Source organism: Eremomyces bilateralis (assembly GCF_010015585.1).
Source record: "Eremomyces bilateralis CBS 781.70 unplaced genomic scaffold P152scaffold_30, whole genome shotgun sequence".
Classification (NCBI taxonomy): Eukaryota; Fungi; Ascomycota; class Dothideomycetes; order Eremomycetales; family Eremomycetaceae; genus Eremomyces; species Eremomyces bilateralis.
The window spans coordinates 209,365-237,173 of record NW_022985096.1 but is presented as its reverse complement, the minus strand read 5'-3'; the positions used below and the strand labels follow the sequence as shown (position 1 = coordinate 237,173).

The 27,809-nt window shown below is 54.3% G+C and overlaps 7 protein-coding genes across 7 annotated transcripts; 6 read left to right on the top strand and 1 right to left on the bottom strand.

Annotated features, from left to right (window-relative positions):
- The first annotated feature begins 1,489 nt into the window (after window positions 1–1,489).
- P152DRAFT_462125 (uncharacterized protein) lies at window positions 1,490–4,061 on the top strand. The gene is made up of 3 exons (XM_033680275.1): window positions 1,490–1,835; window positions 1,910–3,731; window positions 3,805–4,061. Exons 2-3 carry the CDS (start codon window positions 1,951–1,953, stop codon window positions 3,815–3,817), a joined length of 1,794 nt encoding a protein of 597 aa, XP_033530529.1. The 5' UTR covers window positions 1,490–1,835; window positions 1,910–1,950; the 3' UTR covers window positions 3,818–4,061.
- Window positions 4,062–5,488: 1,427 nt separating this feature from the next.
- Window positions 5,489–9,071, top strand: P152DRAFT_443065 (WD40 repeat-like protein; the record flags this gene model as incomplete). Its single annotated transcript, XM_033677767.1, has 3 exons — window positions 5,489–6,325; window positions 6,374–7,434; window positions 7,481–9,071. Exons 1-3 carry the CDS (start codon window positions 5,807–5,809, stop codon window positions 9,069–9,071), a joined length of 3,171 nt encoding a protein of 1,056 aa, XP_033530528.1. The 5' UTR covers window positions 5,489–5,806.
- Window positions 9,072–9,929: 858 nt separating this feature from the next.
- Window positions 9,930–12,641, top strand: P152DRAFT_404627 (uncharacterized protein; the record flags this gene model as incomplete). Its single annotated transcript, XM_033676771.1, has 2 exons — window positions 9,930–12,289; window positions 12,461–12,641. The coding sequence occupies 2 exons, from the start codon at window positions 9,930–9,932 to the stop codon at window positions 12,639–12,641; spliced, it is 2,541 nt and encodes an 846-aa protein (XP_033530527.1).
- A 2,595-nt stretch (window positions 12,642–15,236) lies between these two features.
- On the top strand, window positions 15,237–16,837 carry P152DRAFT_476982 (uncharacterized protein; the record flags this gene model as incomplete). Its single annotated transcript, XM_033681555.1, has 5 exons — window positions 15,237–15,509; window positions 15,568–15,675; window positions 15,736–16,192; window positions 16,327–16,683; window positions 16,740–16,837. 5 exons carry the CDS (start codon window positions 15,237–15,239, stop codon window positions 16,835–16,837), a joined length of 1,293 nt encoding a protein of 430 aa, XP_033530526.1.
- Window positions 16,838–20,208: 3,371 nt separating this feature from the next.
- Window positions 20,209–22,023, top strand: P152DRAFT_452538 (uncharacterized protein; the record flags this gene model as incomplete). The annotated part of the gene is made up of 1 exon (XM_033678302.1): window positions 20,209–22,023. The coding sequence occupies one exon, from the start codon at window positions 20,209–20,211 to the stop codon at window positions 22,021–22,023; it is 1,815 nt and encodes a 604-aa protein (XP_033530525.1).
- Window positions 22,024–22,650: 627 nt separating this feature from the next.
- On the bottom strand, window positions 22,651–24,136 carry P152DRAFT_404477 (uncharacterized protein; the record flags this gene model as incomplete). Its single annotated transcript, XM_033676763.1, has 4 exons — window positions 22,651–22,773; window positions 22,913–23,080; window positions 23,261–23,545; window positions 23,687–24,136. 4 exons carry the CDS (start codon window positions 24,134–24,136, stop codon window positions 22,651–22,653), a joined length of 1,026 nt encoding a protein of 341 aa, XP_033530524.1.
- A 2,011-nt stretch (window positions 24,137–26,147) lies between these two features.
- Window positions 26,148–26,403, top strand: P152DRAFT_462122 (uncharacterized protein; the record flags this gene model as incomplete). Its single annotated transcript, XM_033680274.1, has 1 exon — window positions 26,148–26,403. A coding segment is annotated over one exon (217 nt), but the record flags the coding sequence as incomplete, so codon positions are not given.
- Window positions 26,404–27,809: the final 1,406 nt, after the last annotated feature.

The following is a 27,809-nucleotide window of genomic DNA, read 5'->3' as shown; positions in this document are numbered from 1 at the left end:
CTGTATTATGCTACATATGGTACTAGAATCGCTATAGAATAGAATCGAATCTCTATTGTGTAAATTTCGCGAAGTCCACGCGTTTGTGCGTATCGCACCTTCCATCGCCACTCACACTTTCCGTTCTTACCTAGGCACCGTACAATATCGAAATTCAACGTCAATCACCTCACCCCATCAGATCTAATGGTCGCTTAATACCTCTACTCTTTACTATATACATCGGATTTTCCTCTATTCCAGCCTCTCATCGATTACGGCCATTATGGTGAAATCATACCGACAATCCGGGCGAATCACTGCCATTCGCCGTCACATAGAAGCTCAGTACGAGGCTATAACGCGGGCGCAGCAAGAGGCTCAGCAGCTCGCAGGACAACTCGTGGAGGAAGTTGACGATGATACTAAACTATCAGATACTATTGGTAGTATAGAGCCATCGTCTAAGCGTCCAATGCTTGATGATAGCGACGAGGATGATATGGGAATGTTATTCGAAGTAGGTCCTATCACCTTTTACCTGTTTTATGTTAATAGAGTACAAACTCCTTATAGGATGCCACTGAAGAAGACCTTGGGTTTGATAGCTTCGAAGCCATACTCGGGGGTACGCAGGCCATGCTAGCAAGCGAGCTTAATGAGACGATGCCTACCCTGGATGACCGTCGTGAACTTGCTGAATACCAGTTCCCGGCAGAGGATATCGAGGATTTAACGCCTGTTGCTAACGATATCGAATCCGATGAAGAGACCGCTACTATTAGTAGTCAGACGGTGGCTAACACGGAGACAAGTCAAGTTACCCAAGAAGCTCCTCACCCCTTCGCTGCCAACTCCAAGTATTTCATTCCTTCAGATACCTCTCTACCTCTGCCACGCAGGATTGCCACCCAGCCAATGACTGACTTCGCCCTTGCAATGGGCACATGGGTACAGCAGTACGGTGTCCCTCGGTCCCAGTATAAGGCGCTCGTTGAGGTTCTGAACCTTACTAGCAATAAAGAGATCAGCAAGCTCCCTAAAAGGGTTGATACTATAAAGAAACAAGTGAACGAACAACTGCCCCTCCTCGAAATCCGCTCTAAACCGATTACCCTCAGTGCTAACAAGCTCCCGAGTGGCCGCCGTGGGGAGGCTGAGGCCGGTTTACGAACGCATGCAGAGAACCTCTACTTCTTTAACCCGTTCGAGCTCTTTAGGACAATCTTGAACACCGAGCTACGCTCAAATATGTTCTTTGGGATGGCTAGGTTCGTCGACTCGCCTAAAGAGCTCTGGGAATCTATTGCCTGGGCGTCGTCAATCCGTTGCTCTTCTGGTCAGTACGGCTACTATCCAAATACGACCGAGCCAGTTTTTCCTTCGGATCTCGTCCGTTTCAAATGCAACGATACACAGTGTCTCTGTCAGACGATGACGCAAAAGCCGCATCTTGGCCAAATCGTGGCTTTTGGAAGGGATTTCCGCACATATCGCGAGCATAGTAGCCCAGAGGGTTCGATTGTCCTCAAGGTCCAGCGGTTTCAGCTAATAAACCAGTTCCTCTCTCGCCCAACGTACCAAAATCTTACTCTCGACCCGCCTCCTCACTCCCGCGAATTCATTATGCTAGATGATACTATCGACGTTGTCCCCGAAGAATTGATTGAGCGCCTAACAGACATTACTGTCTATTTCGACTATGCCTTCAGGAGCTCTGTACAACTCCCTAGCGATCGATCAACAGACAGCCTCTCTCCAAACGAGCATATTGTACGTCGGGTCTATAACCAGAATACAGGTATCCGGCCTATCTTTAAGACCCACCCGATCCGCGGCGAACTTGAGCTTGAGGTCTATGGGCGAGAATATTTCGTCAGCAATTTCGCAAAGCGGAATAGGCCTAGGGGGACGGATATCTTGTCTGTACCTATCCTTGGGTATCTCGATGGCTTCGGGCTCTTCCGTAACATGCACCGTACTATTATGGGCTTCTATCTTCTCCTGGCCTGCCTTGTCCAAGCCGAGCGGAATATTCCGGCCAATGTATTTCCACTGACTTTGGGCCCTCACGGTAGCAACTTTGACGACGTCGTCGACGCCCTAGAGTTGATGCAAAGACTGGATAGGGGCGTTGATATGGATATCAACGGCAAGACATACTTCGTATGTATTCCCTTCCTTGCATTCATCGGTGATATGCCGCAGCAACAGCTAAATGGAGGGTTCCTGGGGCCGACCGCAAATTTCAACTGCCGTTTCTGTACCATCGACGCTCCTCGACGAGGCAACCTGGACTTTAATATCGTCCACAGTGGTCGGTACCATTTCGAAGTCATGCGTCAACGCCAGCATATGGATTCGGTCTGGCAAAAGACGCACCACGAGGCATTCGCCAGAGCCAACGGCATGCGTGTCGAATTCCCTGCCTTGAAGAAGCTGGCCCCTTGCAATCCTATTAATATTGATTGCCCTGGTGATATGGCGCACTCCGAAGCAGGTGGTATTACGGAGCTGTTACACTTGGCTATACTTGACCAAGTACTAACCCCCCAAGCGGCTATTGGATATACGCAGAAAGTACGCTCGTTCCCATTTCCACCAGGATGGAACCGCATTCAGTCGCCGCTATTTTATATCGGCTCCTATACGCTCCAAGAGCACGCTCGCTGGTCTGTTATTATACCCGTTCTCTTCCGCCTTTGGCTGCGTGCCTCGCATATCAAGCCGACCTTTCTCCAGGAGGCACATATTGTCTTTAGCACCGAGGTCCTTGAGCTGGCCGCTGTGGAAAACCCCAAGCTCCCTACCAATGACCATATCGTTACTATTCTGGTCAAGGCTGTTGCATCAGTGGCAAAGGTAAATACTCTCCTCTCCGCCGCCTATCTGACTACCGCGGAGCGCGCATCCCTACATATGGAGATTACGGCGTCTCGCTCTATGTTCCAACGGCTCTGCGAAGTGGCCTCTCGTGCTGCGGCAATTCAGACCAGGGCATTCTCTCGTGTTGGTTCTCGTACAGGATCCGTTGAGCCAGGTTCGTCGACGCAGCCAACGCAGACCCCTATGTCTACCATTACTGCCTCTACAACTCCAGTAGCCATCACCAAGAAAGAGGCTGCGTCGACCAAAAACAAGGCGGCGGGATACAGGAACAATATCAGTCGCCCCAATGTCCATGCTGCCCTTCACTACCCACTGGTACAGGACCAGTATGCACTCGTCTCTAACGTCCATGCTCTTGGTGGTGAGCTGAAGCATCGATCCTATAAGAAGAACATCCTTAGGACGAATAAGAAGCACCCTGAGAAGGATCTCCTTGAAATTGAGAGCTTTACCATGACGCTCCGCTTCTTACTCCATGGGAGTTTCCAGGTCACGCATCCCGCCCTTAGTGCCCAGTTCCAAAACCTCCGTGTACGTTGTCCCCAGTTGTTTACCTCCCTGATGCCTCACGCTACGATCGCTCAGCTCCAAGTGGTCCCTGGAGCTACCGGAGCTGGGGAGTTGGACGCAGACCATGATATCTCCCTGGCTACCAGGGAGGACGATACGCATCGTCAACCGTCTGTGCTTGGTCGGATTCCTAACAAGTACGTAGAGCAGACACTCCAGCTCCCAGTGTCTGTCTCTAAGTTCTCCGCCGGGTTTCGCGCCAAAATTTTCCGGTCGTATAGTGCCGACTACAAGATGCCTGTCAACCATCCTGGCACCCGTCGACTTCGTTGGTGGAAGAAGGTATCGTTTGTCTGGAGGGAGCCGCGCCGGGAGGGGGAGATGTAAGTACTATGCAGTGGCATTTAATGGGTAAGACAGGCTGACCTTCTGCTTATAGGAGATCTGAGCAGCGTATCACTCTAAGCCGTGGCCATTACGTAGAGTATGACAGTGGTATGCTTGGTCGTATCGACCAGATCTTTATCCATGAGGCCCTGAAAGGTAAGCAGCCTCCCTCTTGGCCCGAGTTTACTGCTAATATCCCTAGATAACTGCCGCATATTCTTCCTCATTACTCCCGCCGTTCCATTCGAACCGTTACGTCAAGATCGCGTCCTTAATTATCCCCTCTTCGAGCTCAGCGAAGAGCAGACCCTCGTCGGCCTCCCCTCGATCACCGGACGCCAGTTATACGTTGTCCCGATTACAGAGAACAATGCTCAGCTTACGTTCGACAACGCCTCTCGCACCGTGATGTATGTCGACTCGAGGATCCAGTTTATGTAACAATGGGGGCTTGCTGGCCACTGTAACTAGTGGCATGGAACTCGTGGTGTGGCTGGTGGAGCATCGTGTTGGTATGGGAGGAGTGCATGGGGGTAGCACCAGGCAAGGCATGTTAGACCAAGGCTGGGAGAACATCGGCAATGAGGCACGTGACGCTGAAAATCATGTGTATTTTGAGCGCCTCAGGCTGTCAGGCATTAAAATTGAGGAGATCCTATTGGCAGCCACTAGGGCCCACTATTCCTTAACAAACCGTTCACAAACCGTTGAACAACCGGTATTTACACATACCGTAAAATAACCAAACGCCTAACCTAGTCAAGCGCTTATATGGTCTGACGTTTACATGGTAAGCATCCGTTAAGTAGCCAAGTGCTAATTTTTACCGTTTGCAGCCGTAACGGGATACTAACAGTCAATAGACGATTACATAAACCCCGGTATGCGCCCTGCTGTATCTCCAGACACCCCTCCTGTCCGCTGCCGGATGTGCCGACTACGAACGCTTTTCGTGGTTAAATAGTGGAGCTGGATAGGTTATACGCATTACAGATAGGAAATGATATTGTGATGAGAATTGATCTCCCTAGATTAATATTAAAGGACAATAAAAAACAAAAGAGAGTCTATTTATAATCCATAGACCATGGAATGAGTGAACCGAATTGTTGATTGATTACTCCGTACGGAGGTCCATTTCAAAAGTTATTGCTCGCCAAGGAAGTGGCGTGATTATATAAGCAGTTTCGAGAGCCTATGCCACCGCCCACGGGCACTAGACTGCCTATCAACTGGGCGTTTAATTTAGGTCTGATAGAGCCTAATTCGAGGCAAGGGCGCCGGGCATTCGATTTACCGCGCGTAGTACCGCCCGTTGGCTAGGCACTCTACTGCCCGTTCTATCGGCTTTCGAACGGCTTATATAATCAAGCCCCTTTCTTGGCGAGCAATAGCTTTTGAAATGGACCTCCGTACGGTCATCGAGATTCACGATGATATTGAAGCTTTGTTGCCTGGCGATTGGATCGGACCAGGATCTGATATGAGGCATCGATATTCCCTGATCAACATAATAATCCCTGTCGCCCAGCTTTGTGGAAAACAGTGAAAGCAGAAGGGGCGGGCCCAAGCTCCTTCCCTATTCGGGACGCGTGGCAGGGGGTGGTTCGCCCTTTCCCCGGCCAACGCCTCAACCCCTGAATCATCGACGCGATACGTGAATCCCTGTAAGCGACAAGCTGCAAGTACTATTCCCTTCAGTTGCATTTCACTGTCACCCTAACACGCTCTCCAATTCACGGTTTACAACGACACTGAAAGCTGGAAATATATCGGGGTACATTGTCCGGATCCAGAGGCGATCGTGGGAAATGCATTGACTCACCATCTCCAAATGCCGAGCTCCGTGCGACTCTCTCTACCACCTTTTGCGACCCCAAACAACTCCCTCCGCCGAAGGTGCATACCTCCATCACCCGGCTAACGGCGCTTTCGGCGGGATATTTCATACCCGCGGGGACTGAGATGAGCCTCTAGAAGTTAATCATCCCTTTAAGATCCGCGCCATCACCTTGTGGATGCGCAAAGTCAGTCGTCCGCCATGTCTACGCCTTCCACTGCTCCGCGCATGAATCCGCCCCTCGGGTTGCGGTTGACGCCATCCAATTCTCCGTTCGCGAGACACACACCGGTTCGGTCTCCGACGAAACCAAGCCGGAATGATATCTGCCTTTCCCTCAAGCAGGTCATCGGGACGACTGCCAACTCCCCGAATGCGCTAGACTCCCTCCCTTCATCGCAAACCTTCGCGTTCACGGCTGGAGCGGCGGCGGTGGTTGCCAGCGTGGAATACGATGGCCAAATTAAGCAGCGGTTCTTCCGTGCGAGACCTACTGCCGTTCCACTGAACCCGATTTCATCGGTATATGGCCCTTCAACGCCAGTGGCAAGCGACGCTAGAGCGAGAACGACCTATCGCGAATCATCCCCTTTCTTTTCTCCTTTGTCAGATGCCACGGACTCACCCAGCGCGGGGAAATCCTGGACGGCCCGTGAAAGGGTCAAGACCGCCACATGCATTTCGTTCAGTCCAGACGGGCGATATCTTGCGGTTGGAGAGGTATGTGTTAATGTTACCCTACTTGATTCATATCCTCACATGCGTTAGGCTGGCTATAGACCGCGAGTCCTCGTATTCTCAATCGCCGATGATGCTCCCTCAGACACCCCCGTTAGTTCTCTACCCGACCACTCATTCGGCGTACGAAGCGTCGCATTCAGTCCCGACTCCCAATACCTCGCGACCCTGGGTTTCACGAATGATGGCTTTCTTTATATTTGGGGTATCGGCAGGAACGGCGCGACGAATCTCATCGCGAGTAACCGATGCACCAGCAATATCAATGGCATTGCCTGGATCGGCAACTCCTTAGTGACAGCCGGGACGAGACACATAAAAGTGTGGAGGGTTGAAGACACCGTCCAGCAATCGTTAAAATTCCGAGCAGGAGACAGCCAAGGCGTGGCTAGTCCAAATCAGAAAACATTAATTGGAAGAAATTGCTTGCTTGGTCCGCTCCTAGACAGTAATTTCACGACCATCGTGCCAATTGGGACGTCCAAGGCGGTTCTCGGCACCGGCAAAGGCGATATTTGCTTAATGGATGACTCGAGCGGGCAGCAACAGTTTGCTCGCGTTGTGGAAGTTGGTTTTTCCATTAAAGCCATGGCGGTGGACTCGGATGGACTCCTTCAGATCGCTGGGAAGGGTAGGATGAGGAAGAGCATCAAAGTCGACGACCTGATGAGTAGCGAGACTGTCACCATCACCAATTCTAATCTTACGATTGAAGCGAATTCGGATGCGGTGGCGTTGGGACCACTTGTCAGCAAAACAGTTGTTGTCGATTCGCAGCGAGCGATTCAGATCCATGAAAACGCACCGCGGCCCAGTGCAGCCCATCAGTCCAGGAGACTGCCAGGGCATGCCGGACCGATTCTCGGGATCATGTCCTTCACTAAGACTAGTCAAGGAGAACCGCAGTTCTTCACCTGGTCCGGAAATGGAACGACAATCGCATGGCTTGAAGATGGTGCTAGTGCATGGCAGGTCCAGGTGGAACTACCGCAGACGACGCGCGATGATCAGGTTGTGAACGAGTTGTGCGTAGTCCGGGGGGTCCCATCCCAAAGATTACTAGCAACTGGTGATAAAGTGGGAATGCTTCGGTAAGGCTGGCATATATGCGCAACGAGTTGGCACTGACAGTTCCAGAATACTTGACTTTTCTGGAAAGGAAGTCTTCACGTTCAAAGCACACGTGAGCGAAATTACCGACATCGCAGTTCAGGATGGTGACGAGGTCTTCCTCGCAACCGCGAGTCGGGACCGGACGATCCAAATCTTCAAACTAAACGGGGACAACTGGGAACTGGTTCAAACGCTCGACGAGCACGTTGGCGCTGTAACCGGAATTGATTTCTCGAAAGACGGCACTCGCCTTATTTCTGCGTCATCCGACCGCACTATGGTTATCAGGGAGTCGGCATCATATGTTGAAGATGGCAAGGCCTTGAATGCATACCTCATATCGAGGACCGTCACATTGAAGGCAACCCCTACATCTATGACGCTGAGTTCAGCTGAGGACAATGTCCTGATCGTAGCGACGATCGACCGGCACCTACACCGGTATGATCTTAAAACTGGACATACCTTAACGTCGTTCAAGACAAATGATTCGGAAGGGGGGGACCCAGTCGTGCTCTCATCGATTGTCCACTTCACCGTCCCCAGCGGCACACCGATGATCGCTGGTGTATCTAGCACGGATAAATCAGTCCGTGTATACACTGAAAAAGGGAGTTTAGTCGCCCGAGACTGGGGCCATACGGAGGGCGTATCCGGACTGGCGTTGATATCTACCAGTACCGACCAAGGCGAACCGCAAGAAAGGCGGCTCGTCACCACCGCATTCGACGGGACGATCTTTCTCTGGGACACCCAACCCCGCCCCAGCGCCCCCGGCGGCCACGAGATCTCCAAATCTATGGACCTCATGGGCGTCGAGTCCGAGAAAGAACAGGGCCCCAGCCACCCGCCCCTCCGCCGCGTGCTGTCCCACAGCGAAATGGCCCGCTTCCAACGCCGCCCGGACGAACCATCCACCACCCCCGTTGGCAACCGCTCGCCGCGCTTGAAGAAACGCACGTCGCGCTTCACCCTCGCGCAAGCCCCGAAACTCGACCCCACCCCCACTACCACCCGGACCACCCACGACTCCCGCCGCAAAACCGCCATGGCCCGCTCACCGTCTCCGCCGAGTCCGAACTCGCGCCACGCGGTCAAGTCCCGCCGTTCTTCCGTAGACGTCCGCTCCCGCGCTGCCCGCAGCACCGAGACCCTATCCGCTCCCCCCGTCACCCCGTCCTCCAGCATGGCTACCGCCACCGAGCACCTCTGCCGCGCGCTCCGGGCCTACCGGCGCAAGCTTGCCCACACGTCGGACAACCTCAAGCCGGACGCAGGGCGCGAGCTGGAGAAGGAGCTGAGCCTGACGATGCGGGCGGTGGGCGAGCGGTCGAAGGCGCGGGTGCTGGACGAGGGGACGATGATCGCGTTGCTTGATCGGCATGGGAAGGAGCTGATGGAGGAGTTCGATGCAAGGTTGGCGGCGGGATTGGCGAGGGCTGGGGAGGCGCAGAGTCCAAGTCCGGGGGGTGGGGGAAGTCGGAAGGGGAGTGAGGATAGGGGGGCGGATGGGATTGAGGCGGAGGGTGAATTTAGTGGCGGGAGTGAGGAGAGGAGTGGAGATGCAGGGGGCGGGGTAGGGATTGAGGCGTTGGGGGTAGCTGGAAAGGCGTAATGGTGCTTAGGATGGGTCATAGAGACTTAACTACGGTGATGGGTTGGATAGAGTGACTTGATCGGACCGGACTGGATGGCGTTTGAAAGGGATACCCATAGATGGTGGTTACGCTATACTGCCTACACAGGCACCGGATTTTCATACATGGCGGCGACTTCTTTTGAGAACAACAGCATATTGGAACCATCAGATCATCAACCGAAAACAATTGGATTGAAATCTTCGGGACTTGGGAATCTCTTCTTGACACGGATATAGATGCTGGAATAGAGTCGTATGCGGAATAATATTTCTGGTAAATATACCAGTGGTTTCGGGCTGGAGATGACGTCGGCTGCCCCCTAGCTGGTCTACCGGCATTACTCTGTATTGTTCAACGGCTGTTCAACCTCCCGTCCAAACTTCTCAAGAATCCTTCGTAGCTTGATAAGTTGCACAAAACCACACCTCCGATATCTAACGTCGCCTCATCTCACCGATACGGAAGCGCACGCCCATCCACCATCCCATAGTATTTCCCATCCATCCATCCACCCCAACAAACTGGCACCACCACGCCGCCCACCACCCACAGTAACCACCGCCTTCCGCCGCCTCTTCCCACGCACTACCAACACCCTCACCCACCTCCGCCACGAATACCTCCCCTCCCTCACCCGCCGCGCCCAATCCCGCATCTACCGCTACCTCCTCTACCGCCAATCCCTCGCGCAATCGCGCCTCCGCACCCGCATCCGCCCGTCCCTCCGCACCCACGCACGCGCCCTCGACCTCCTAAAACACCACGCCGATACCTTTCACCAACACCGCCAGACTCTCCGCCCGCCCCGCTATGGCCGGCCGCACACCGAAAATATGAACCCAACCGACCCCAGCCCCCCGCCCGGTGACGCGCGCTGGAACCTCTCGACGCTGCGCAGCGAGGGGCGGGAGCCAGGCGCACGACGGCGGAAGATCGCAGGGTATTTGCGCGCGGCGAACGAGCTGCGGCAGACGTATCAGAGCAGCTACGGCGGGGGGTGGAATGGGGAGGGGGGGATGGAGGACGGGGTAGAGGGGGGGCATCCGGGGCATGGGGCGGTGGTGGCAAGGGCGGGGGAGAGAATGGTGGTATTTCCGAGTTATGCGCGGAGGCATGTAAGGGGGAGGGAGAAGCGGGAGGAGGGGGGAGGGGTGGAGAAGCAGGAGAGGGAGAGTGGGAAGGGGGAGGGTGATCCGCAGGAGGAGTTTTGGAGACAGAGGTGGGATCAGTATGAGGATAACAACGCGGTGGTGGACGTCGATGTGCGCGGATGGATCTACTCGCCGCAGCGGGGACCGTTGACGCGGAAGCAGAGGCTGTTCGTTGGGTTGGCGAGGCAGCTGGTCGGGTTGCAGGCGCCGACGCCCGAGGGGCAGGAGGGTGCGAGGAGCAGAGGGCCGAGCCCGGGGAGGGGGGCGCGGACGGACGAGGAGATCGTGCGGCAGGAGGCGAATGCGATCATGAAGAAAGGAGAGGAGGAGGCGAAGCGCGCGGACCGGGGAGAGTATAGCGAGAGCGCAAGACGGCCGGAGATCAAGAAGCATGGAGGGACGGAGTCGCCGCGGGAGGAGAGCAGGGAGAATGTCAACGCGGTGCAGAAGCGTGAGGCGTGGAATCAGCCGGCGCAGATGAGCAAGGAGGAGTTGGCGATTGCGAACGAGAACCTGATGGCGCGGTTGAATCCATTCATGGCGAACCCGATGCAGAACCTACCCGTTTCGGCGTTCTTCTACAACGACGACGTATCAAGACAACGGACCGTGTACACCGACGCTGCCGGACATTTCGCGCTGAGAGCAGCTCTTGACTTCATTCCGACCCACGTGCGCATCTTAGCCGGCGAGAACCTCTCCGCCACGACCGGAATCCGCGTCATCGAGCCTCACGGCGTCAGTCTCATCAGCGACATCGACGACACCATCAAGCACACCGCCATCAACTCCGGCGCCCGGGAGATCTTCCGCAACGCGTTCATCCGCGACCTCTGCGACCTTACCATCAAGGGCGTCCGCGAATGGTACGACCGCCTCTTCGACATGGGCGTCAAGTTCCACTATGTCTCCAACTCCCCCTGGCAGCTCTTCCCGGTCCTCGAGAGCTTCTTCGCGAACGCCGGGCTGCCGCCCGGCTCGTTCCATCTGAAGCGGTACAGCGGCATGCTTCAGGGGATCTTCGAGCCGGTGGCGGAAAGGAAGAAGAGCTCGTTGGACCGGATCGCGCAGGACTTCCCTGAGCGTCGGTTTATTCTGGTTGGAGATAGCGGGGAGGCGGATCTCGAGGTGTATACGGATTTTGTGCTCGAGAACCCCGGGAGGGTGCTCGCTATCTTTATTCGAGATATCACGACGACAACGTCCCGCGGATTCTTCGATCCTTCGGTGAACAATCCCACCAGCAGCACTGGGAAACCAAATTCGGGATCTAGAAATAGCTGGTTGGCTTCTTCCAACGCTGCCGAGGACGATGACCCGCATTTGAGAGCCGCTATTCAAGCGTCGCTGAAAGACGTCGAGGACGAAGCGGCTTCGCCCAATGCGCTACCTCGAAGACCAAGTGCTCCAGGTGCTCCACAATCAACTCAAGTGCGTAATATTGGAGATCTGATCGACTTAAGCGATCCCGATCCAAATGAAGCGCAGCACAGGTCCTCACCGGGTGGTCTCCATAGGGCCAATACCGCGGATTTACTATGGGAACTCTCTCCCACGGATCAAGGGAAGCGGAATGGAAGGGCACCGCCTCCAAAGCCTCCAGCGAAACCTACCAAACTCCGTGGCGCTTCAGTCACGCATGAGACCACCCCATCTCCCGCTCAGGAATTTTTTCCACGAAAGCCACTCCCTCCACCGCCACCGAAGCCTCGACGACTATCTAGCACTGGAAAGACCCCACCACCCACCAAACTATCCGTTTCCAAATCTCCTTCCAAGCCCGCACCTCCCAAACAACCCCGTCCCACCCCTCCCGAACAATCCCACCCAGACAACCAAAGCTACGTCTCCCTCGCCAAACAAAAACTTACCACCACCTACAACCACATCCCTTCGCTATACCCATCCGGCCCACCCCACAGCACCACCGGCTCTCGCACCCCGCCCGCACCACCTCCCCATTCTTCATCCTCCACCCTCTCCGTCCATTCCTCCACCAGCAACCCCACGATCCCCCACGATCCCTCACCCACGCATAACCCGTCCCCACCCGCCCTGCCCCCCCGCCGCGCCATCACCGCCTACCCCGCCGCCGCTGCCAACTACGCCAGCAACCGGGTCGCCGGCGCCTGGAACTACGCTCAAGGCGGCGGCGGCGACTCTCGCAGTCCCGGTGGCAACACACCGATATCCAGCATGGGGGATGGGAGGAGCGGGCAAGAGGCGCAGCAGGGAAATAAGCGGGAGCAGCTGTGGCGGGTGAGGTGGGCGAGGGCGGAGCAGACGTTAAGAGAGAGGGGTGGTGGGGTGGTGTTGAGGAGGTGGAGGGAGGGTGGGGATGTGGTGGGGGAGTGTATAAAGGTTGTGCAGAGGGCGGCGAGAGAGGAGAGGTGAAACAGTGTTGGACTTTTAGGGTTGTGGCTAGACGATTCTGGGACGGGTGATATATTCAACTACTTACCGCAGTGCCATCGATGTATGGATGGAGTATCGTACGTTGATTGGATTGTGATGCTGCAACAATGACGCAGAAAAATCGTTTGCCTATTCAGTGGTCTATCGGCTGTTTACATCGGATGCCGCGACTTTAATATAAACATGACAATCCTAGACTTTCCGTTCACGTCCCAGAATTCCGTCTCCTTTGAGAATCCGCAAGTCTAGTAACACATACAGATATTCCGACCTCTCCACGACTCCACCGATACATGGCTGTAGCACTAAATTCCTTTCATCCTACCGAAAATCACCCATAGTATCCTCGATATAAGGGAGGGGTTTCACTGTCTCATGGATAACTCTAGCCCTGTAACTTAGGGCACCGGCAGTTAGCACAGTACCTGAACGTGTTCACCGAGATATATCTGAGCACGGAATTGATCGCCCGAACGTGGCTCCAGCACCTCCAACCTCTCCTCGAATTTTGGAGTTGAAATTTGAGCTTCTCGTTCTTAGGTGTACGAAGATGGGCATACTTCTTCTGTGGATAGTCAATACCGTAGTTATCAAATATAATGCGGAGGAACGTTGTGTGTTACTAAATTTGCCTCCAAAAACAGCAGTTTGTGTAAGAACAATATGATGGAGAATAGGAAGTGGTATATAAATTGCAGAGCCCATCGTATTGGCTGAGCACTAATACCGTGCCTCTTCAGTCGAGTGATTATTTCGTTGCCTCGGACGAGATTACAGTATCTGAAACTGAAACATCGGTCCATTGTTGAGTATGACCATATCAATACCTAATATCAGGGGAGCATTCGTCTCATCTTTACGACTTGTTGCTCGTGAATCGAGTGCTTCAGGCATTGGTAGACCTATTGATTTTGAGACTCGGTGGTTGACGATCAATAATATGACTGGAAAAACTGACGAAGGATGAGAACAAGAATGGTAGTATGGTACCAAAGGAACTGTGAACAGTCCATCAGGGCTGGAAACCCTCAACCGGATCATCACCGGGATTTTAAACACAACCCTCCAGTATATCCTCGACCACGAGGATACGGACACTCGGGCCTGACACCTCCAAGACTGGCGGTAATCTGGTCTGTATGAATTGCAATGTTTGAGCGAACGGTCGCCTCACGCATGGGACGGCCTGACAAGTCAGTGTCAGGAACTGGGGTGACAAGTCCTCGTCTCCTGCAAGTCATCGAAAAGACGAAACCTGATCGGTGGTCACAGTAATTACAGCAAAAGAGAGAACGCGACCCAGAAAAGTCTATCTCCAGTTTCTCCACTCTCCACTCTCCACCTTGACAAGGATTCCAGTTAAATGTGCCAACTGTGAATTGCCAAATCTGCCCATAATACTCGCTGTATGGCGACGGACGCTAACCGCGTGACGCGTTTGTGAAACCCCGCAAACCCGAGGTCAAAGAACTGGGGATCCTTTCTACACAAGATGGACTCACAAGATGACAAGACTCAAGGCCCAATGACCACAACATCAATATCTGCGCGCAGTACTCCGTAATCCGTATTACGACAGGCATTTCCTTGGAGAGGCTCGCTGATAATTTGCACCTCTGGCGAAACGCTTGGCTCTTGAGATGGCCCGAGTCCCGACGTTCGTTCCAATGGAGGAGAACAATCTGCACGTCAGTGACATAAGGGTGAAGCCTGAAGGCTGAAAGTCGAAAGGTCTTCTGAGTTCTGACTGTCCCGCCACTCAATCTAGAATCCAGAGTTAAGGCTTAAAAGTCTAGATTATTTTCTACGTAGTAAGTCCATTGTTTAACTCTTGCATACGCTAACTACTACTAAGTTAAGCTAAGTACTAACTAGGTAGAAAGTCTATTCCCCCTAAAAGTGAGAACTGAGAAGGCAGAACCCCATACCCATATCCCGAATTCTCTATACATAAAAGTAGGTTCGCCGGGGCGAGATCCGGTTAGCGAAGATCCTTTCTCATTTAGACCATTCAATGAGGCATTCTGGATCCAACTATGAAATCCCCCCTACGCCACTAATCACTACACTAACCAGGAACTAAACCGAGAAACTACGGTATACTTTTTCTAATGCAGAACAGCAGAAGGACAGACGACGATTGGTGCCCAGAAATTTCATCACAGCATCACTAGAGTTTGACTGGGGAAATACTAGTGTACTATGTACATACGGAGTACAGGCCCTGGTCACGAACGGGCTGGCACCCACCCCTAGCCTGCGCCATAATGGAGGTTGAGTTGATATGTATGTACAAGAAACAGGGGGGGTGCCAGCCCATTCGTGACCAGGGCCAGTACTAGTCGTCTGGGGAAGTGCACCAAACTGTCCCAATTCGAGATGTTGCCCTGCAGGGCATTGCTACTCATTGCGCATCAGCTGTTCCTGACTCGAGGAGCCGAAGATGCCGATATAATATCCCAAGGGTCTGTCCTCTTTTGCCGGTCTCAACTTCTCAACACTTCAGAACCGCTTCATCTTAGATGGTCCTCTCGGCTACACGCAAGACCGCGACGTTCGGCAATCACTGAGAGAATGAGTTTGCAACTGCTGCTTGAGGAAGACCCCGATAAGCTGATCGCACTGCTCGAGTATGGGGCGACCTTTCCCGATTACCCCAAGAACTTCACCCTCCCTGGGTTGCTCGATCCCAACTATGTTCCACCGAATAAATCTCGCCCTCTTGAGGTGCTCTGCTACTGCCTCGCTGCCATTAGCACCATCGTTGTGTTTCTCCGACTATGGATTCGAAAGCGAGTGAAGGGGATGATGTTTGGATGGGATGACTGGCTGATTATTCCTGGCCAGGTACGTTGTTGTGGTACGGTGTCCGGTTCCCATACGACTAACGGGGCTTGTCAACTAGATCTTATCTCTGGGAACAATCATCGTTATGGTTTTGCTGATAAAAAAAGGTGGATCCGGACAGCATGTCTTTGATGTCTCTTATGACCAGATTAAAATGCTGCAATTTGTGGGAAGTCCCCGTCAAACCCTAAGAGGACCGTACTGACCATGACTCCTCATATTGAAGTTAGAATTCATAGGGGTGATGCTCTATTTCCACGCTATTTTCCTGATTCGGCTTTCCATCACGGCATTCCTATACCGACTGATGGGCGTGGCGTCCATGACCAAGCGAATACTTCTGCACAGTACTGTCGTGTTCCTCATCTTGGAGCTTATCATCCAAGTCTTCGCCTTTGTCTTCGCATGCAAGCCCATCTCGGCTGCCTGGGACATGGACGTTCGACTGGCTGGATTTAAGTCGATCAATCTGGCATTGGAGATATTCGTCTTAACCGTTATATATCTCGCTACGGACGTGTGGCTACTGGTTTTGCCTATCCACACCGTATGGTCTCTCCAACTTCCGCTTTGGACACGCATCGGCGTTACCTGGGTCTTCGCTTTTGGCGGCGTCGCCTGCGCCGGTGCGGTTGTGAAGACGATCTATGTTTATCCAGTGTTTCACTCGTGGGATCCATCTTGTAAGTCGGTCTCAGTCTGTCCCTGCTACCTAATCTTTTGATCAGGTACTCTACCTATAATTCGGGTCCAAGGGATTGGCTGCACTAGCGATATACAATCGCGTGTGGGAACAGAAGCGCTGACATCCACACAGGGAATGGCATCGGCTTCCAAATCGGCGCCGTGATCGAACTCGGGTTTGGCGCCATCAGCGCATCCATGCCGGCCATGAACCACATCTTGGTCAAAACCATCCCCACATCACTCAAATCCTGGATTAACGGCAAGAGCCGAAGCCAAAATCCCAGCACCGCCAACCGAAAGACAACCCCAGTGAACCAATCGTTCCGAGACGTCTTTTCACGTAACGGACCGAACGTGCGAGCTCTCAAAACCTATGACGATGAGCCCACGGAGGTCGAGTTCGACTTTGGGTGGGAGTCCCGGAGGAAGGGAACACAGTCGCAATGGATGGAGCCCGGTTATGAGGATTTGGACAAGCAGGCAGGACGTACGAATGACTTCCTTTCCAGCGTTTCGAGGTATCAACTGCTCACCATGTCGCAGGGCACCCGATGATTTCTATGCGTGGATTACCTGGATCACAAACTGGACGTTCGGATGCTAGCAGTGACTCCGTTTTGCCGTTGAATAAGGCTCGTTAGAAGACTTGACTACCTCCTAGTATTGAATTGCATTACCAGGGGGCTGTTGCTGATCTGAACTCCCGGAAATCATCTCCGGGTTTCTGCAAGTACTGAGAAGGATAGGATGCCTTCTGTTCAGCTATTCGAGTTCTCTCTGATAGAACGAGACGCGGGCTGATCTGCCGAACGAATCATCGGTATCGGCTATCGCAGCCCTTTCCACTCGGAACGATATCCATGCCGGCTAATATATAGGCCTACCCACCCAGAAGAACTCGACGTCCTATCCTTGACACACCCGAGCGAAATCTCCCGGTTCTGGAGGTTGACTGGCTTGTTCACAGCCCCAACGACTGAATCCAACCACAGCTCGTGCCGCTCTCAACCATTTCCCCGGTCGACAGCATTAGCAAGAGGGAAGAACCAGAGGGGTTACCGGGTGGATAACAACGTCTCCAGCGCCGTGGTGATGGGCATGCGAAAGGCTGGAGAAGAGGAGGTGGTTGGACAGGGGACCCCTAAACTACAGGACCGTCGGCAGGCGAATTTACACATGCTTGGCTTGGGATTACGATGACCCTTGCTTCAAGATTTACTATGTCGCGTATCCGCTTGGTCGAGGAGTTGCGTTTTCTAATTCCGTCTTCTGTGCGAGTGGGTTGATATGGTCCCCAAAGGCGGCAGTTGACGTGTGTCTCGTTTGCCTCAAATCCTCCACAGGCTTGGTGTCAGCGTGCGTAGCGCGTCCCGCCGAAATCTGACCGAAGAAACCTTGTTTAAGTAGGGACGCGCAACGCACGCTGACACAAGCCTGTGGAGGGTTTTAAGGCAAATATGAGTACGCTGTTCCTGGCGGCTCCTGAATAAGGAGGGTGTCCAGATCCTGTGGTGGCATGTCGGTCCGAGGGCTTCCATGCCGGCTCGGGATCTCATGATGCCTAGCTTCAAGATTCAAAATTGGCTGTGATATTCGCGAGCTGTTGGAGGTGGCGTGGTCTCTACAGTCTCTGTCTCAAATTGGACGTGTACTATTGCAATCGAAGTCCTTCGCAGTCTTGTCAGAATGGTACGGGAATCTTGCCGCAGCTTTAGGACCGGTAAACGATTAAGCTCGCATTTTGAGTAGACGTGATGGAGTAGGACGCGGGACGCCGTCATTTCCCTTTGCCCCCTTTGAATAGGGATGAATTTCCGAGTCTTGGAACCACGATGCGCCATGAAACACAAGTCGTCCTGCGTGAGGCATAAATGGTTTGGGACACATTCAAACTCTTTTCCCTATCATCCTACCTTATTTGTACTTGTTGAGTTCCATTCGGGCCTAGACTCCAAGTTGTCATCCGAACGGAACTGACAGGAAGTAGGCGTGGTTAGTGGTGCTTTCAGATCATCTTCGGGTCATCAGCAGTGCACATCAGCCGTGGAGACAGACTCAAGAAACGAAAACTGTGGCGATGCATTTACGTCTCATCCCGACATTTCACCCGACCGGCAGTTGACCTCCTGTTCACTGTTCGGGTATTGGAACGGACTGCACTCCAAGGCCACGTTTCTTGATCCAGAAACTGGTTTCCCAACGGTTGAAATGGTCGAGACGTTTGGATATGCTAATGTGGTGGTATCACAGCGTCTTACTCCGACGCATATCAGAGGCAAAACTGAGCAAACTTGCGTCTTGAACCTAGAGCAGTGGGACATGTATGGGCGGCAATGTGGCGAATGTGATAGGTGTGCGTATTCAACGGAACCATTGAATAATGAATTGAGTCGTTTCTTTGAAGCGAGCACGGATTCGAGTAACTTGGCAACATGATGACTGATGGATGATGGACTCTTCACTCTTGGGATGACGGCAATAGAATTAATAAAGGAGATCAGTCGCCACTTGTCTAGACTCCAAGTCCAAATCCAAGTTCCCAGTCCTAACTTCCCAAGCCCTTCGCATGTAACTCAAGCAGAAAGCGAGCATTTGTGCTAACCGGGCAAATGGTGGACACTCCTTGTGGAAGTGTGGAACGGAGGAGTAAGACTGTGTGCTAACTTCGAGAACAGGGAGGGCCCCGGCCAAATCCAATTTAAGAAACATTAAAAATAATTTCTGCACTCTTCTGCACCTAAAACCGGCCAGGGAATGTCTCCGACCCAACTCCGGCCTCCTGAACCGCTGATTGGTCCGATGGCCTGATATTCCAGGCGGCTACAATTCTCCTAGGTCACATCTGATCTGTCTCCACCATCTTCGTCTCCCTCTCTCACTCTCTCGAAACAAAGTCTACGGAAAGTCTCCAGCGGACGTATCGTTTACTCCAGACGTTCCTCTTTACTGGGTACCTAGTTCATCCACCATTTCCCCGATCCACCTAATGTCCCTCCTGAAGGCTAGGAATGCCTGAAGTATCTCCAAGAACCCTCGCCTCCTCAATTGCAACCTTCCAGTTCTCACCATGTCAGTGGCCGATCTCAGCGAATCTCTTCCTAGCCAAGACGTCGAACCGCTGCTGGTTGGTAAATGATACTTAATTATACTTGCCCAGTATCTTCCCAGTCCCTCCTCATTCCTTCTGGATGATTGAATCAATCACGCAAAGGGACCTCTCCCCCAATCCCCACTGATGTGCCCGCTGTCTCGTTATTTAGTCGCTAATAACTTCCTCATCCTTGTATTCCACCCATCGGTTCCTGATTTATGACCCTTAGTCGATCTCCATGCCCAAGGTGAAGCGGGTCGCCTTATAGCTCCTGCTTTCTCCGTCCATTTTGATCATCTTTGACCCTGCTTGCGACAGTCCTTCAATTCACTATTGCGACGATCCTACCACCCCAGCCTGGGTTGCACATCAGGCTTCCCATACCCCATCCGGCCTTGTTCATACGCCTTAGCGGAGCCTCACGTTGTCTGATCGCCACAGCAGGCGTTGTCCTTGCTTTGATCCCGGCACTTGACGGCACTTCATGGCCATGCTTTTCTTGCACGGCTTGCTGTGATCGTGGACTGTCATCTTGGCGGCCATACGAGCTTATCCCGAGCCAACCGTGGAATACGAGATCCTTCAGATTATCGACCCTCGACTGGCCTCGACTATCACCGGATCCCCTCCTTAGTCCTGACCCAGGCTGACACCTTCTAAGCACTTCATCTCGCATCTTTTGCCGATATAATACATGCCTTCCAGTATCCTGAGATCCTAACTCGGGACAATTGGCCCCCTCCCGCCAGTTTTCGTGTCACCTTCGGGAGGCTTCTGACCACGAATCTCCCGGATCGGTTTGGTCTAGCCTGTGGTTTCAGCTCAACCAGACCGTGTTGGCGGATCGGACCCTAGCGACGGGATTTGTCACGGACTCCAAATCAAGCGCCGCTTGCCTCAACGGCGCGTCTATTTTCGGATATGTTGGTTTACTCGCAGCCCACCGAGTCTCAGACAAAGTCACCATGTCGACCTCGACCCCAGCTCGCTCGACTTCAGATTCCAGTTCAAAACCCCCCGGTTCCCACACGCGATTCTGACATGAACGCCGCTGGGGCAGTGGAACTCGAAGCGGAGCAACGAGCCATGGCGACCGCATTGTCAATGCCGCCGAGTTTGGCAGGTTTGCCTCAACGTGACTGTGCCGGAGACTACCCGTATCCGGCTCTGGCGATGAGTCCGCGGGAACGACCAAGACGTCGCGAGAAACCGCATCTCTCGATCGTCACGACGCACTCGAGGTCGTTCGGCAAAGGGGCGAGTCTAAGGTTGGAAACTTTGTCGGCCATTTCACCCACCGTCCAAAACACCTATCGCAATGCATACGAACGGCATAGTAGGGATGTTATCAAAGAAGAGGAAAGCGAAAACGACATCGACGACCAACCCACCACAATCACCACTGGAGAGTTCAATAGAAAACCGACCCTTTCAATAAACACCTCTCCTCCCCGCCGTCGACCCAACCGACCCAACCTCTCCATCCATGCCCTTTCCCCACCCATCCACCCTTCCACCTCCCCCTTCCTCTCCCCCTCCACCACCACCCCCATCTCCGCCTACGTAACCGCACCCACCTCCCCCCTCCTCTCCGCCAAATCCCCGCACCCCATCCTCCCCTCTCCCACCCACCTCCGCATCGACCCGGCCCACCTCGCCGAAAAATTCCACGCCACCGCCCTCTCCCTCACCAGCCCCTCCACCCCCACCCCCCTCTCCACCCCCTCCCTCACCTCCACTCCCTCCACCGCATCCACCTTCTCCACCGCCTCCGATCACTCCCCATACGTCGTCGCCCCCGGCCTACGCTCCATCCTCGTCAACTCGCCGTTCCGCGGCCAAAAGCGCGCGGGGTTGTTGGTTAGCGCGCCGATATCGCCGGAGCAGAGCCCGGGGACGCAGGATGTGGTGAACGAGGGGGAGGGGACGGGGCGGAAGTGCGTGACGTTCCGCACTCCAATTGAGGAGGCGGTGGAGAACGTGGTGTATACGCTGTCGCATTTCTCGCTGTACGCGCCGGAGATGGAGGTGGAGCTGACGGTTTCCACGGAGTCGTTTGGCGGCTCAGAGACGCAAATAGACAGTACTATGGGCGGCACCACGGAGGGAGAGGTGGATGCCGCGGGTGATGCAGTGCCTCAGCCAATCAGCATCCCACATACGATCAACACCTCTACGGCTCCGATAACCCGTCCGACGCTCGGCCTTAACACCTCCACGACCCCGACAACTCGTCCGACGCTCGCTCTCAACACCTCCACGACCCAGGCAACCCGTCCCACCCTCGCCCTCACCACCTCCACCCCCTCAACAACCCGCCGGCCCCTCCCATCCCTCTCCCTCAACACCTCCACGACCACCCCCTCCTGCCCCTTCCCTCCCGCCGTCCAACTCCCTCTCCAAACTTCCACCCCCAATCTACCATCTCTCCAACCCGCTGCCCCGACCCCTGCAGCCGCCGACACCTCCCCCCCGGCCCCCTCCTACCCCACCACCCCCGTCGCGGGGCGCCGCAAGCGCGAACGCAACTGGGTGTGGACGCTCGGCCGCCTACCCGGGATGACGGCGGGTGGGGAGGCGGAGCCGCCACCGACGGGGCTGAGTTCGCCGGAGGGGGTGCTGTTTGCGGGGTTTGAGGGGAAGCGGGATGGGACGGAGGAGGAGGGGATTGGGAAGGACGGAGGAGAGTGCGAGAGAGGGTTGGAGGTTGGGGAGATAGTTCAGGGGATGGGTTGAGGAGTGACGGTTGGACGTAGGGCAATCGATTTGGGATGGATTTTGGCAATTGCATCAGCGAGTGGAGCGGGAGTATGGGATTGGTTGACGGTTGTCTTCCTTGATTGTATGATCGGTAGGCCGTGCCTGGTTTGCGACGCATTATTTGGGGTAATCCCCATTCCGAGATACCTATTTGCAAAAGGGAGTTTGAGTTCGGCGGTAGAGAAATGTGGACATGCAATGATACTAGAGGGTTTGGGTTCATTTTGTCGTCCGTTTGAAGGAGAGAGGTGAGGCGTTGCATGGTGGATTGGATGGATGGATGGGCCTGTGTGATAATTGTTCTTGTGTGTTATGATTAAGGAGAGCTAGAAATACATATCTCGCTTCTATCTTGTTATATTATATCAATGCTATTCGCTTGCTTGGCTAATGCTCCCACATGCATTCCCTATTGTTCAGGCCATGACTATGCAAGTCAAGATTATATGAACCTCCAATCCCAACCATCCTCTAACCATGAGCTAGCGGGGTCTTGAAGTCTCCCAGCCATACGGCATGATGTCTCAACAACGTGCAAACTTTCGGGGATGACCTTCGCATGAAGGGGTTGGATCCAGCCGCCAACAAAGCAACAACCAGGCTCTATGCGTAGATTCCACGGAGCAACTTTCCAAACACGCCTTTCAGCAGGTTCTCTGGCTCCTGCGCCGCGGCCAGCACGATGGCAGCGCTGCTCACGAAGGCGAGGCGTTCGCGCCATTGGTCCTATCGAACCCGTTAGCCCTTGTTTCCGCTGCGGTCTTGCTGAGAGAGCCGTAATTTGCGGTAGAGAATAGGAGAGAAAGGAGAGGGAAGTGAATAAACAATAGACCGAGGAAAATGAAGCGTGAGACACTAGGCATACCTTTTTCTCATACACCCTCCCGGTCAGACACACGCCCGCCCGCGGCCACACCCACAACGCCAACTCCCCCCTCCGCTCCTTCCGCTCCAACCAAATACTCCACCCGCACGCCAAACACCCCGCCGTGATCGCCATCCCCGCATCCCACATCTGCGGCGACACGATATCCTGCCGCCCACTCGCCATTCCCCATGCCTCCTCCCCCTCCGCAACGCCATCCACACGCACCAAGCTCGCCTCCATCCCTTCCTTCGACGCCACGAAGGACCGTCCGACAATCACCTGCAACACCGCGTTGACCGTCTGCCGCATCGCCACCGGCAACCGCGCCAGCACCTTCACTAATACCCCGTGTTTAGAAAACACCCGCGGCCCCACTCGCGTCCGCGCAAGACACACCGTATAATAAAACCCCGCGATGAACGCCCCAAGAAACACACTACTTCTCGCCGCCCCCATCGCCGCTCTCACCACCATGCCCAGAACCACCCGCACCTTCTGCCGCAGCGCCCTCCGTTTCAGCAACAGAGCGCGGGATTGATATAATCGCCGCGAACCCATTACGAGTTGTAGCGGGAAATACATCCGCATCGCGAAGCTCCACCCGGCGATGAACCGCCGCACCCCATGCGCCTCGCACGAGCGCACGAGGAACGGCACATCGCGAAGCGTGTGGATCGGCGCGCCGTCGCTGCGGACCGGGCGCACGCGGCCGGCGGACCCGTGGACGAGGCAGCAGGGTATCCCGCGCTCCCAGCGGTCGGAGCCAGGGACGCCGCCGTTGGTGGTGCCGAAGCCGCGGGGGTCGGTGGGGGAGCGGTCGAGGTTGGCGGGGTCGGCCCAGGTTGGGGGGAGAGCGAGGCGGGAGGCGAGCGGGGAGAGGACGGAGGAGTCGGGGAGGGGGAGGTCGGAGGCGTAGAGCCAGCGGCCCATGCGGGCGGAGCGGAGGACGGAGAGGATGGAGGGGTGAAGGTGGGCGGCGGAGGAAATCCAGGAGGCGTAGGAGCGGGGGAGGAGGGAGGGGGTGTACATCCAGGCGTGCATGAGGATGGCGGAGGAGAAGATGAAGAAGGTGGGGTATGTGGAGTGGGTGAGGGGGCGGGGGAGGCGGGGGGAGAGAGGGAGGGGGGTGGTGGTGGAGCGGAGGGAGATGGGGATGTGGAGGAGAGTGTGGATGGCGTGGGGAAGGAGGAAGAGGGTTAGGGGGACGGTGTACGAGTACATTAGGGTGGGAGGGAACATCATGGTGTCGGCTTTCTCGTTCGATGGATTGCCTCCATCGTTGTGCTCTCCTTTCTCAACATCTTTGTCAGATGCTTCCTCTGTCGATGATGATGCGAACTTGCTGTGGCCAAGCACCGCGGCAGACGATCGCCGTCCCCCGGAATTCAACAGCTCAAACGCCAAGAACGCTGAAATGGCTGATGATGCCAGTCGGGATACTATCCGTATCGAATGATGGCTTGCGGACTGCTGCTGCAGGCCGACTTTGCGACCACTTGAAGCCGATTGACATGTGCCAGACCGAGCTGCGCCCAGCAAGCTCAGGAGAATTGTGTAAAGGGGTTCTTCCAGCACCTTTGACCCGCCGACCAGGACAGCGCAGAAGGCTGGAAACCGTTGAGGGCCAGCTGCATTCCGGAGGGCTAGGGCACCCTACGTTTCACCGCAATAGTAAGCATCTGACTGGCCTGACTTGAATATGCCACGAAAATAGCACATCCAAAAAGCACATGGCAAATTGAGATAGGCGACTCGGCAAGAGGGACGATCTTGGGGTTCAATTGTTAGGGACTGGGGTTCTTCGTCGATGTAGCTGCCCCAGATATCGGACGAATTCGGAAATCCTTGGTCCTGATCTGGGGAAGCCTAGAAGTGCCATGCTCATTGTTCAATAGTGACTGGTCCAGCTGACAGGAATCATAGAAATGACGTCTTTGGCTTGTCGAGTTTAGAATGACTGGCTTACGCTAGTCGTCGACCGAGCAATGCTAACAGGCAAGCTTCGTGTGAAGCTCCCGCTTATGCAGGGGGAGGATATCGGTGATCCTCAACTCTCGGACTTTCATATGACAGTGACGTTTTCAGGGTCACTTTACAAGAATAGTGCAGATGGACTCAACGAGGACGCGATCATTTGGCTTTTTCAACTGTATGTTCCGAGACGTTGAGAAATTGAAAAAACGATGAAACAGAACGACGAAGGAAATGTTCACGGGCTGAACGGAAAGCTAAACTCACTTTGGCAAGGGACGTCGCCCAGGAGGATCTTCCTTGAAACAGTGCTAGAATCACTCCTAGAATTTTGGGACCTGCGGTGGAAGCATATCCAAGGCTGTATGCTCGAAGAAGACTAAACACGGCCACAGAGCTACGGTCAGTCTCTGTCCTTTGAGGAAGATATGCTTAAAGGGGGGAATTGGAATGAAACCCAAGCCTAGACTGGGATTTCCTGCTTCCACAACCATGCGGTATCTGCCATGAATATAATAGATCATTAAGGCGTCAAGGCGCCGACATGACATGCTGAAACATCTCGAGTCTGGAACGGAGCGCTGAGTGAGACATACGGTTTGAGCGTCGCTGATAATCCGGGGTTGGCGATCCTCGCCGTTCTGGTCATCGACCCCTTCCCACGCATGTCGAGGATGTCGCCTGCAAGAGGGCGGGGGACTGCAGAGACTAGAGAGGGAGAACGCGTTCCGTGGGGATATGAGAATGAATAGAAGAGCGGTAAGTGATTGACTTCCCCACGGGGTCGGAAGAGTCAACGGCAGGGACGGGTAGGAGCGAGCGAGGGGATGGACTGTGGTCTCGACTCTCGACCTCGTGGCTGCTCGGAGAACGGAACAGCTGAGCCAGGCCACTTTAATCGTGCATCATGAATTCAAAATGGAATACTATCTGGAGGATTCGGGAATCAGGATGTTGGGGTACGGTACGTACCACGCGCACGTCAAAGGAGATGTAGCGTGTGGACTGTGGCGTCGTGGATAAGCGGGTAGGACGAGATCGTCAGATGGAAGCAGTGGCATCAACCTATCAGGTGGGCGGCAGTTACTTCCCCCACTAGCTGCCACTGTTTCAAAGCCGTCCCTCGTGCTCGGATGTCGGAACAAGTCGCGAACCCGTGACGGACAGGAATGTTCGACAGTCGATCGGCCCTACAAAGGGGAAAGTTCAAAAGCCCCCAACGCAAGCGGATTTTTTTGCGCCGCTAACTTCGATGGACGGCGATGATCGACTGGAAAGGGGGAACGCGGAATGCTGGAGGTAGGTCGAGCCGAACAGTGGCGTTGTTAGTGATTAATCCGACTATTGTTTCAATGATCGATCTGGTCATCGTTCCGAATTGGATGGAAATGGAGGTTGGTATCCGCCTGTTAAGCTTTGCGCATGGCGGGGTGAACCAACTGGATTACGAGAAACGCTGTCGAGTGTCGTCTCGCTGACCAGGGGGAGTTTCGGATGCTGAATGCTCCTTGTTCCCGGTCGAAAAGTTGGTCGTGTGGGATGCCAGGTTCATGCTAGCGATCCAGGATGGATAAGCCCTGTCGCTCAATTTCAAACCCCAGATGAGATTGGTCGACGCGAGGCACGTCTATGGAATCCTAGGCGGGGGACGAGGATGCGACTATGCGCGCCACCAGTAGAGGGTTCCAGGACAAGCCACATCAATGCACTTCTGGCCATTTGTCTTAGATGTGGACGGGATGACCTCACGATTTCATCGGTTTGCAGCATCACTCGGACGGATTCTCGGATCCGTAGATCGCGAGTCAATATCAATGCATAAACCGGCCGGATGGCACATAAAACAATGATCCGAACTGCAACTGTCAACTCCAAGTTGCGCAAGCGGGGGCGAAGAGCAGAGCATTTCACACTTTGAGCAAGTTAGCTGCAGGAAATTGGGATTTGCAAAACTTCGAATGAGGCGCAGTAGAACCATTCGAAATGCCCGAAATGGCCATGCGGTAAATTACATAGTACATCGAATATGTCAAACGGCGTTCACGAATGAGGCTGAGAATTGGAAACGGACGTCGGGCCTGTTTGAGCCTTCGTCTGTCAGGTCCCGCTTTGTGGGAGGTTGCGGGCAGAGCAGGAGTGGGCTCGAGCGATGGGGACCAGACCCTACCGCCGAAAGGAGTAGCGAATTCGGGAGACCGCCGAAGGACCGGGAATAACAGTGGCAGAGGGGGATAGTTCGTCGTCGAGAGTAGATTAGGGCGATATGGTCATATGTGCGATGGTCATATGGCGGACAGGAGGCTAGATTCTAGAGGGGTGGGTGGCGGACTGGCGATACGTACCAAGTCCAAGTGTCCAAGACCAACTGCCGCGACTCCTTGGAGCTATTCAGGAGTCGATCAGTCGCTCAGGCCGACCATAAAATTCGGATTTCCGAGCTCGGTATGCCAATTCAAGGAGGGTTGGCATATGTGGCTTGCAATGTGACGTCTTCGGCTCTAAGCAGGTACCGATCCTGGAGAGACTCGTAATCCGACAGTACGTAGTAGGAGGCAGTAGTAGTAGCCATTAGTGTGCTCCTGTGGTCTTGGGGAGAGTGAGAGCGAGGGAGATATCAAGATGTTCGCATGAGATGGACTGCCAGCAAATTGACATGTGAAGGTCCGAAGCCGTTGGTTTCACTCTGCGTCTCTACGTTCCTCACTTCCACAACTGCTCCCATTTTCACGCCAACACTAACACTAACGCCATCTTTCTCCTCCTCCTCCAATCATCACCATCGCTATCCCCAGATCCCTCCCAAATCTCTCTCTAGCTGTCCAACATCCAAGCCATCCTATCGGCTGTCGCAACCTCTCCCTCGCGCAATCTTGCTGCATCAGTGCTATCGTCGGATCGTCTGCAGACTCCCTCCCGGCTACCA